The sequence below is a fragment of the Lissotriton helveticus genome, chromosome 6, assembly GCF_964261635.1.
Source record: "Lissotriton helveticus chromosome 6, aLisHel1.1, whole genome shotgun sequence".
Lineage (NCBI taxonomy): Eukaryota > Metazoa > Chordata > Amphibia > Caudata > Salamandridae > Lissotriton > Lissotriton helveticus.
Genome location: NC_136067.1, coordinates 715977643 through 715989747, shown reverse-complemented (window position 1 = coordinate 715989747; position 12105 = coordinate 715977643). Strand labels below are relative to the sequence as shown.

At 42.1% G+C, this 12105-nt stretch overlaps 1 protein-coding gene across 1 annotated transcript in view; it reads left to right on the top strand.

Annotated features, from left to right (window-relative positions):
* LOC144761507 (desmin-like) overlaps positions 1-12105 on the top strand; it is an 89618-nt gene that overhangs the window by 65016 nt on the left and 12497 nt on the right. The window contains exons 8-10 of the mRNA XM_078646839.1: positions 1960-2070; positions 4986-5110; positions 5243-5401. Of these exons, the coding sequence (XP_078502965.1) occupies positions 1960-2070; positions 4986-5110; positions 5243-5401 (395 nt within the window). The remainder of the gene's footprint in view (positions 1-1959; positions 2071-4985; positions 5111-5242; positions 5402-12105) is intronic.

Below are 12105 nucleotides of genomic sequence, written 5' to 3'. Positions count from 1 at the left end.
GAATTAAACTTAAGAAGATCTACCCTGAACACTGCGACTATAAGATACTGCAAGGATAAAACTAACCAGAAGGCTTTACAACAGCTAAATAATAAAAGAAAAGCCCATCACATCCTGCTGTGGAAGTCAAAGGTAACATATGTGGAATCGGAATAGATACATTTATTTTCCCTTTTGTCTTGAAACAATCAAAATAAGTTCTGGCTTTGCTTTACATCAGTACACTAAACAATAAATCTGTTGGCAGAGGGAATGGTTTCCCAACAATGAAATGGTTGGGAGTATGTACAGAATATGTACAGAAATTACATGCAGATCCTGATTCTACGGTCCGCCACAGTGATGCTCACGTGTGGTTGAAATCAGACCCTGGCAGTGAAGGAGAGAAAACAGTGTCCATGGTACTTAATCGAGATGTTGTCTATAAAGCCATTAAAGCCATAAAAACCACCGGGCCCCAGATCCCAATAGCCTACCAAGTGCCCTTTTAAGTCCCATATAGACTTCTGGTTTGACTTCATTACTAGTAGCAACAACGTCAGAGAGTGGAGGGTCCAAGGGACTGGATTTAAAGACCTGCAAGGAGGGTGTCCCCTGCTTACAACATTATATAACACAAGAACTCCTTGGGTCTAAATTAGTGCTGTGTGTTTGAAGTGACAGATTATGTTAAAGTATCAGCTCTCACTAAGGGAGAGAAATCCCTTTAGGACGATTATCCTCACTTACCAATGATGTGCTGGAATTGTGTATGACTACCACTATTCCCATGTTTTTGGCACGCTTTGGGAAATTTAATACCACAATCTTTACCACCATCAGGCAGCGAAGGACTTGAATACATCCATTACGGCCACTGTCGAAGGATCCATATTTTTACTCCAGATTTATTTACCTTTTGCTACAGAGTTGTATTTTATGATACTGTTCTACTTTAGGATTGCTGCTGGTATGTTCTTAATTTACTTTATTTTTTTTGGGATTAATTGTAACAATTTTAATTAACTGACAAATGATAATTCATACACACTGGATACACACAAGACACAGTCATAAAGCTGAAATGAAGAAGTGCTCAACTTCAATCCACATTAATTATATTGTCCTCTTACACAGTGTTGTATTCATTACAGAAGCGGAATCTGGTTTGTAAGGTACCGTAAGAATGTTTGATGTGGGGATTCTTGGTTGTCGGTTGAGAGTTGGGGCTGGCGAGGGGATGTCACGCCATAGCAGGCTGAATCAAGCTTTTACCAGGAACGGAGTGAATGGTCTCTAGACGATCTTTATTTCCTATATTTGGTGACTTACATGCACATGCCACCAACTGGACTATACTGTTTGCACTTCACCTACAGGTGTTTCCCACCTGTTAACACAGGCCGCCTCATCTGACTTCAGCAATTTATTCCTGTGCCATTTAGACATTCAAATGACCAATGATTCCACTTACTCTTGGCTGTGTTGTCTACTGTCTATCAAATGTACTGGTGAGTTCCAGAAAGTCCTGTGGATGGGTGAGAGGAGGTGGTTCTCTTATTACCGGTTCTGGGGGACATGAAGCATAGCTTATTTCTAGAATGTCCTCATGAGATGAATTTTTATTACAACCCCATAAGAACGAAAGCATTTACCACGGCTCAAACCCGTGACTTTCAAGTTATCCAGTGAGCTCTGCAATTGATGCTTTTCAGACTGACCTTCATTTATTGCAGTGCCTCTGGCTTAAAAAAACCTTATAAGGATAATCATAAATTGGCATAATTCAAATTAAAAAAAGCTCCATATTTTGTGTTCTATTATTTTATGTTATATGTATTTTTGTGGCTTACATTCCGAAATTTTTACGGCCTCTTAGCACTAGTCGAATCTGGTACCCCCCTGCTTTGGTTTCGACGATTCCCTAACGGACAGGAGCCTGGTTTTGTTTATTTATGATTTTCTGTGTGTTTATTGCAGATTAAGTGTAAAGAACTGGAGCTGGAGGCCCTTAAAAATAAAAACGCAGCTTTGGAAGCACAAATTAAAGACGCACAGGAAAAGAACAATGTTGAAATTGAGGAACTACAGGTAAAAATCCAATCTATTAAGTTACCGTCTTCTGAATGGCTAATTGTTTATTTGAAAAATACAGATGTAAGCTTGTTAGTTAACTGTGTTCCATCACTAGTGGTCAGTTGACATAGAATGGTAGGTGGTAACAGGTGACAATGAACATGTTTGCCCTCATTATGTGGAGAAGTGTGGCTCACTGGTTAGAGGCGGCAGACCCGTAAGCAGAGAACGGCCCGGGACCAGGGTTCGATTCCCGACGCGGCAGGGTCGTGGACCAGGGTCAGCGGACTCGATAATTCTCGCCTCGGTGCCTACTCTAGTCAGAAACCACACTCGGCAACTCTGGGCATCAGCTTGCCTCATCTTCACAACGGCCCCCCCAGACCGCCGGGGATGCTTGGTCGCACCTTAGAGATACCCATCAGGGACCATCTCTCAGGGTGAGCCAGGACGGGTTCCCCAGCGGTCGAAGTGTGGAGATACTCCTCCGGGAGTCGATTCCTAGCGCTATATAAACCCGCAATTAAATTAAAAATTAAAAATTAAAATTATTTATGTGGGTGATGGGTTGTACTACTCTGCAGTAGGTATGGCTCCACTGCCAGGCAGTCCACACTGCTCCTTATACAGTGCTGAGCAGAGGAATCTGTTCCTGGCAGAATTGTATCTACCAGTGAACTTCCAAATGGGGTAGACCTCATATGCATGGGCGCGTAGTCCGATGTGTATGAGCTCCACCCATTCCATTCCATTCCACTCCCCTCCAGTATCTAATAGGATTTATAATGATGACAAGGAAAGTACAGGTGTCATTCAAATGCAGATCTGCGTTCTCTAATGTTTGTGCATGCATTGTGTGTTGGGAGACCCTCTATGCCTCCCCTGTGTGGAAGAGAAAACCACAAGTTTCTAACACCCCTTTTCCTTAAAGATTAATGTATTCCCAGAGCTTCATGGAGTGCTAGGCAGAAGCGTCCTAGAAGACGAGAGGAAGGCTGCATTGCATGATTTCATGCCAGACACTACGCCAAGGAACTATTAATCTCTTCTCAGCTTTTATACCTGGCCGATAATTTTGTTTCATAATAAGCCCCCCAGCCCACCCCCGTATTTACAATTAGAACAAAATCGTAATATTTCGATTTTTAACCAAAGCAAAGATGATAGGGGATAGTGGATCTTGCATAGCACGTTGCTGTAATCGCAAAACAGATCTGCCTTGGTCCCTTTTTCAAAGTCTGTAATAAAACGGGATATGTTATCCCTATAAATCCAGAGAACCAAAAAAAGTGCTATATAAGTGCTATATTTAGAATGGCTCCCATGTATCAAGCAGTATTATATGAACATCTCAACATATGCTATTGTCAGCTGTATGTTCCATGACACTGGCTAAATATTGCATTGAGTAGCTGGGATTAACAATGAACAACATTGTTAATAAATGTTTTGATATCTAATATGCTTGATCTTGTAAAGATGGCAGGTAACATGGTATGAGTTGTTCGGTAAAACCATGTAATCATTTTTTTAATGGTTTTAAGCAGTATGCCACTTTTCAGAAACTGGTTAAATCACCACAACTTAAATTATTATGAAAATGTTAGCTCAAGCCATCTTCCTTGACACCTTGCAAGAAAAGTATTATTGCTCCATTTGGCTACTTAAATGGGCAATTAATTCCCTTGCTGATGATTCTGTTATAACCTTCTCAGAAGGTTCAGTGGGTGAGTGAGAGGAGGGGGTCATTAGTTAATCTCAGTGATCTCCACTATTGGTCCTGGAGGGCACGAGCCATGGTTAATTTCACAGATGTGCATGCAATGGATATCCATGCAGTGAATCTAAATGGCAATAATGTATTTTGTTGTTATGTTTCCTGAAATCAGGCATTTTTGTGATTCCTGAGGACAATCTTAAACCTCTTCTGGTGCATGCTAATTCTTAGGTGAATCTCAGTATTACAGTGTGGGCTCTAGGGCAGCAGAGGCGGCATGGGGTTATAACAATTGCTACCATGTATGTATATATGTATATGGCATGTCTATAGCAAGAACTTAGCCCAAAGGCAGCAGAGCACTGTATATGGTCAAAGACAAATTTAAAGCCTATGACTAATGGAAGAGGAAGCTGGGTTGTGATCGGTTAATGTAGTGTTCTTTAAAGAAGTGAGCCTTCAACTCTCCCCTAATTTGGAGCAGCATTGGGGCAGTCTTGATTGATGTTGTTCCCAATCCTAGGTGCATAGTTGAAAAAGGCCTGTTGTCTTGTTTTTTTCACACTTCTTAGTCTGCAGTCAGTTGGTGTCCTTGCTGTTGGCTTGCTGAGAGACACCTGAGATGGTGTGCTTGTCTGCAAGATAAGAAGAGGTACCAGGATTGATGGCTTTGTAAATGATGCTGCTGGTTTTGAAGGTAGTGTCGGCTGACAAGGACAGCCAATAGTGTTCAGTTAGGAAGGGAGTGATGTGATTATACTTCTTCAGGCCCTGGATAAGATGTGCTGCAGCATGTAGGATGGCCCTAAGGGGTGCCAGTGTGGATTTTGGTAGAACATGAAGTAGAGCACTATAACCATATAGATGCAAGGATATAAGGGCTTGAATAGCAGTTTTGAAGATGCTTTCTGGAAGAAATGGTTTGACTTTCTGTAGAAGGGAGATTTGGTTCCAGGCCATCTTTGTGTTTAAGGCAGTGTTCCTTGAGGGTGAGGTTGGTGTTTGGAATGAATCCATGTGACTTGACATCAGTTGAGTATTGGGTTTCAAAGCCGTCAAAGTTTATGTTATATTATAATCCAACATAGAGGTGAACCTCGGGAGACTTTCTAATGAAGTCTGGCCACAAACTAGGTAAGGTGAGGAACTGATGCAACAGTTTAGGTCACACAGTATTTAGCAAATATAGTTAAATAATGTTTTCTATTTTTAGGATAAAATTATGAAACTCCAGGAGGACTTGAAAACAATGAAAGAGAAAATTGCCCTGCATCTACGTGAATACCAAAGTCTGCTTAATGTAAAAATGGCACTGGATGTTGAGATCGCCACCTACAGGTGACAGTATTTGTGGACAGGTCATCATGTTCAAGTCCCAAGCTATGCTCAGATGATTTCACCTTTTGGTTATTTGTTTCATATATTTTTCACATTGGAAAAGTGGGCACTAACTTAACTCCTTGCTTTCAGGAAGCTGATTGAAGGTGAAGACATTCGTCTCTCCACCAGCGTAAGTGGACATCACCTTTTGAGCAGGATGACAGAATGTCATGAGGAAGCCAGCACCATTCAGAGCATCTCCAAAGAGCAAGCTGTAGAGGTAACTGAAAGAAAAACTCTCCTCATCAGGTAAGAATGTTTTTTTCTGTCTTCTTCTCTCTCTGATTCCCACCTATTTGCTGATTAGGCTTTGCCTCACCTCCCAGTTCTGTTCTTACCTTCTTATCCACTATTCACACATCTAAAGTTGGATCAATCTATTAAAGCTTTTCTCGCTTTCCCTCTCCCTTGATCCTTTCTTGAAAACCTGCCCTTTTTTCTGACTCCCAGTGTTCCACTGTCACTACGCTCGGAGATTGTTGTGCCTTGATATGGTTTGACTTGTGATGTGTGTTTAGTAATGATGTAAATAAATAAATATACACCAGCTCCTTCACCCCATTTCTCCCACAGCCTGTCCTCCACCAGGGTGATGGAGTAATTTACTCAATTGTCCTGGTGGAGGTGCCAATGGCCAAACTAAGAAATGTCTGCTGACCAGCGGACATTTCTAGAATTGGCAGGAACCGCCACCATTTTGTCAAATATGGAAGGTGCACCAGGAAATGAAGTCACAGTCTTATGCGTACATCCATCAAGTTTCTTTATTTTTCATCATGGTAAAAAATTGGACATCAGCTAACGCGTTTCGCTACTATGCAAGGAACTGCTTTAGGGCTATATATAATATCAGTGGAAATTCTCCAAAATTCTCTAAAAGCTTCTCTGATGTAATCTCGGATAAGTTAGGCGAGTAATATGAGAAGGAGCCCACAATAAGGGTTCAGGTAAACAAAGTCCATCCCTTACGGTCTCTTTGGTCAATATATTATAGTTTCACACCAATAACCCCCATCGCGCTGGGTAGAGTATTGGTTAAGTCTTTTTTTATTTTTCATAGATTCTATCTCCTATTTTCTTGTGACAATTTCTTAGTTTAATCTCATCAGTGCTGCATTCGTTTCAGATGGGAAGGACAAGGCTGACAGCCCGGTCATGACCCTTATCAAAGGAGAACAGAGCACTGACTGAATACTGATGAGAATAACCTAAGAAATTGTCACAAGAAAATAGGAGATAGAATCTATGAAAAATAAAAAAAGCCTGTTTTACTGAATGACCCACCAAGCCATTTTCACTAAGGCTGAAGATGAACATATAAATAATAATAATAAAGGGGTTTATAAAGCGCCTGGTGACGCCATCCCGGCGTATCCCCGCGCTGTGGAGAGAGAGTCAAGAGAGCAGAAACAGCAATCCCTAGAGGGCAAACAAATGTGTTTTTAAAAGCTTCCTGAACATAGTTTCAGTTTTGGCTAGTCTGATCTCAGTTGGAAGGATGTTCCATTGGGTGGCTGCCAACACCCGAAAGGAGCGACCTCCCATCCTGGCCCTTCTTACACGAGGAACTGTAAGGAGACCCATACCCATTGAGCGAAGTGCTCTTTGGGGCAGATAGGGGATAGCTAGATCCTTCAAATATTCCGGCGCTTTTGCAGAAATTATCCTATAGCAGAAAAGGAGAGCTTTAAAGAGGATCCTCTGGGGTCATTTGTCTCATACAATGACTGTCTCCCCAAACTGTTGCCGGTGTAGTCCCCCCATGTCAAACCATTTGACCTTGAACTGAGTGGGTGGGTTGCAGTAACCCAATCCATTGGCAGCCTGACTGATGAAGAGTAATAACTATCCAAAGAAGAAGCATAATCTTTACACTAAACAAAGGGGGAGACAGTGACTATGAGACAGAGCTAAAAGGAAATCACAATCACCCCACTGCTTTAAATAACCTCCCCCAGCAACAGCTTACCCTACTTCTGTGCCAAAGAGTTCACTACCAGATGCCTCATGACTGAGAACACTGGACAACATTCCCATTGATTGCACCGACTGTACCTACTACCCCTCCCTGTGACTTCATGAGTCTAACAAGTAAAGTCCTATTTACTATATGAGCCTTATTTGCATGCAACTCCTGTAGGAGGTCACCCTCTGCCTTAGCTACCAACTTGCTCATACAAAGCTTCACACCAAAATAAGTGTCTAAGCTGCCTTGAACATCATCCTGCTTAGATGGAGAAACATCTAGAACCACTCATGGAAGTCAGTTGGGTTCAATGAGTCCAGAAGGAGTCTTCCAGCGGATCCCCCTGCTTTGTCTTCTTGACTAAGAAGCTAGCTGAGTGGTAGAGTTTTGTAGTCAGCTTAGCGTGAATGCAACTGCGTACAGCTGCCTAAAACTTATGCTGCGTTGTTTCCCATCAAGTGCATGTGGTCTTTATGACCACCAAACACCTCATGGAGAATAAATCACTGTGAGCCACCATCCCTCTAAATGATTGGTATAACACAAACGTGCCCTATTGTACGCCCTTTAAATTTCACGTGTGAACAAAACTGAGACGAGGCCCTTTGGAAGTGGGCCCCAAGATCCCACACTTTTTTGGGAAATGGCATTATGTGCACCACTGCTGCTGTGTGGAATCCACAAATTAACTTCAATTCTTGAAGGAGACAAAGCATCAGCAGCATTATTCACTACACCTTTTTTTTCTTTTTTTTTATTGAAATTGTTTCGCTTTAAAATTACTGCCAAAGACATACATGACCATGGGAGCTCATGTTACATCAAAAAGTGACCCTATATATCCCTTGGGTAAGAAATATCCAGCAATATGTCGCATAGTCTCTGCACATTCATTACATAGAGCTGCGTCTTTCTTCTTAAGTGAATGGTCCTTAATACTAGTCAACGCTGCTCAGTATTTAGACTGGATTAGCAGCATTGCTGTGAGTCTCCTAAACCTTTTAGTGATGTTGATTACATATCCCAGTGATGTCAGAAGTGCTGAGCTATGCACACTGTGGCCAATGATTTCCAAGATTATATCCAATACATCAGATCCGTATTTCTGCATAGCCATGTCAAATGGAAGAACTTCATATTTGGGGCCCTATACTTACTGCAAGTGTGACAGTATGGCATGTTAAGTTTATGTAAAAATCCAAACATAGTGGTGTATAAAGTTGAAGCCCATCAATTTATGTCTATAATTCATGGATATTTGTGACATTTTCATAGAACATTATTTCTAACAGTCATCCAAAAGTTCAAGTTCTAGATCAGACTCCCACTTAACATCTTGTAGGCATGTCAGTATCTGCCTGAAGGAAGCTTGCTATTGCATATAGTTTAGAAACCCATATCCTAACCTCTTAGTCAAAGTCAATAAAAGTTTTTATCAATTAAGACCCTGACAGGGATCAACAACATAAAATGGGTGAGCCGCGGTGCAGATGAGGTCGTATGAGAGTGAGACTTGCCGAGTCATCACATCACCTCGACTAGAATCTCAACTCTCTAACTCCCATTCTGGTGCTGCATTGTGACTCCTCTGATCTGGGGGTCCTCTGCAAACCTCTAGCACAAGCAATACGTAAAGTAAGATAAGATTATCTGGTTTTGGAGCTGACACAAGATTTTCAAATGCCCTTCAAAACTTCAGAAATTATTGTTAAAGAGCACACATTTCAGTTTCTAGTGGTCTAGCTCATAGTTTAGGTATGGTGAATAACACTTTAATTGGCATTGTTTTATGTCGAACACTGCATCCAGGTAGCCACAACATCCGCACTTTGGTCAGTGAGTGCTAGTGGACTGGCCAACAAGACATTGTCTGTTTTGACTGCCACCAAACGCCGGAATGGCCATACGAGGCATCTGGCAACGGGCGGGTGGTTCCCCTGGAGGCTGGAAAGGTGGAGGGCAGATTTTGTGAGTGGGTCAGGTTATTGTAGCAATGCAGCAGTTTTAAAACCACTCAAAGTTCCTTGTATGTTCAACAGTTTTCAGGCAACAATAAAAAGGTCAAGTTAACTCCAGTGATTTATTAGTGCATCTGCTGGAGAAAGAGGGGGGTTTGTCTAGTGGCAGTTTTCATTTATCTAAGGTAGTGGAGAGGGTTAATATGCCTCTGTGCGGGCTTGCAGATTATTGGTAGAAATATTTTTCTTGAATGTTGGATAAATAGCAAAATAGCATCCACTTCCATTGAAGTTATCAGCCATCTGCTGATAAAGACAATATACTGATTCATGTGAGTTGAGACTGTTGGCACACTAGTGGCCCCAAAACCATGGCAAAAAGAAGCAAGTACACACAACCCTGTCTGATGCCCTTCCTATTGACATTGAACACAAGCTTATCATTTTAAGTAAATAGTATCCCATACCAGCTTCATAAGAACAATTTTCAAAAAGGCCATTCCAGTGAGTCAAAGATCTTCTTGGCAATGGAATATAACACAACTGCTGCAAGCACCAGGTTTAATTAATTCCTGAGGGCAAATGGGGTGCTCAAGTTATTATCAAGAACTCTCTAAACAAGCTAGAGCCCTTCAAGACCAGCATGATTACAAAGTCGCTGTACCAAAATTTGCAAAGCCACCACAATTAGGAACAACTTTATTAAAGTGGCATTCCTGACTAAATCTGTCTTGTGCCATTGCCTAGCCTACTTTTACATACAGCAGTCACTCACCGAAATGCCTAGAAGCCCACACTAAGGGCATCATTGGTGTGCATGTCCAGGTCCATGTTGAGAGTGAAAGAAACCGTCCATAGAATTCACCACTTAAAATTAGACTTATCTAATGGTATGTACCAGTGACGGTTCCACTGAGCAAAAAATGGACCTGGAGAACGGCACCTGTTAGACCTGACAGCCTTTAGGATAGTCTTCTTTTGTCTGCTCACCTCCTGTTACTGAAATTCTTTTTGGTTGGCTTTAGGACTATGTGCACTTTATGGCTGCTAACCAGTGCTTGTGCTCACTCCTCTGAACATGGTAAAATTGGCTTACACTCAATTGGCACTTTTTTATTGTAGGTCTATTGAAAGTGGTACAACATGTACCCAATGCCTGTAAATTAAATTCTGCTACTAGTGGGTCTGCGGAATGTTCTGTGCCACCCACGTAAGTAGTCTTTTAAACATGTCTTAGGCCTGCCATTGAAGCCTGTGTGTGCAGTTTTAAACTGACATTTCGACATGGCAAAATAAACCTTTTGCAATGCCTAAACCTTTCTTTTTAATACAAATGTCACTCCCTAGGGTAGGTCCTAAACAGCCCATTGCGCAGGGTGCAGTGTATTTGAAAAAGTTGGACATGTACTTTTAACTTTTACATGTCCTGGTAGTGAAATACTCTTAAATTCGCCTTTTATTACTGCAAGGCTTACCTCTCCCATAGCTTAACATTGGATTATTTTATTACATTTAATACGTGATAACTTTTAGTTGGGAACATGTAGGAATGTGGAGTTTGATGTCTAAAGAACTGTTATTTAAAACCTTCTATAATGGTAAAGTCGATTTTAAGTCACAATTCTAAAAATGCCACTTTAATAAAGATGGCATTTTCTTGTCCCAACAATTTGGTTCCTGCAACCTCTAACCTGAGTCACATGACTAGCAGTAGATGGCAGTTGATCTTTGTGTATTAATCCCAGACAGTGACACAAAGGAGGAATAGGTGTTGGAAGGATGGGAGATCTCTGACTTGATGAGGGGTTGGAGCTGTGACCTATCAAACTTGCACATCACAAAGACTATGCCTCATCACACTCACACAGAGTTTCACACTAGTCTTTTCCACCACCAGACAAGCTGGGGCCAAGTCAGAGAGACAGGAATTTCCAAACACCTCTGGGGGTGGAAACTTCCAGAACCTTCTACTTCAAAGCTGGCACCAAGTATAAATATTGGACCCTCAGACCCCACTCTTAAGTAGGCTCCTGGACCTATGGTTATTACAGAAGAAGAATGCCCTGCTGCTTGAGGCCTGCCTTGGTTACTGAGGCCTCCCTGCATCTGCCCAGCTGACTTGGTGTCTGGACCTGCAAATGGACTTGCACCTTGAATTGCCTGAGCCCTGCTGGGCTCTGCTGGAGTGAGTACCTGATTTCCAAGAGGTGCCCTCAGGTCCTGGACCATTGGTATGGCATCACTTGAGCTCCCCTCTAGAAAAAAGAGAAATCCTGAAGTTTTGAGTTCTTGGCGACCACGAACAGGCCTGTTCGCACCAAGATATTGCCACCTGAGCCACCTGCCAAAGCAAAGCTCCAATGAACCTGACATTTTGTGCTACACCGACTGCCAGCAACTCAGATATGCACTTCGCACTACAGCAACGACACACTGCGGTGACCGCCAACACGAATCCCGAAAGCCGTCCACCCAACAGTATCTTCGCACTACAGCCATGATCGCCTGTGACAACTCGCCTGCTCTTCGTGCTACAGTAACGACCATCCACGATGCTCTTCCTGCTCCTCGCGGCCTCCTCCACCATGAACGGAACTCTTTATGCGAGGCTTTAGATGGTCGCTTATTCAGCTGGACTACCCTGGTCCCTGTGTCTGGTCAGCACTCCATCACGGTCGCCTGAACTTTTGACATTCACCAGTTCTCGCATGACCAGATAGCTGCGAGCTGCGCTTTTAGGTGCTATACTTACCTTACAACTTTAAAATTGCATATCTCTGGTTCTACTGGCTGGATTTTTGTTGTTTTGGTCTCAAATAATGTATTACATTTTACTTTAGTTGTCTTAATTGATGTAGGATTTTCTAGTTTTGTGTTTTCACTTTCTTACTGTTTGAAGTGCTGCATAAGTATTTTACAGATTGCCTTTAAGTTAAACCTGACTACTTTTGTGCCAAGCTACTTGAGATTGTTTGTGACTTCACTCTGACAGGAATTGTGGTTGCTACTTGAGTATGGTTCCACCCCCC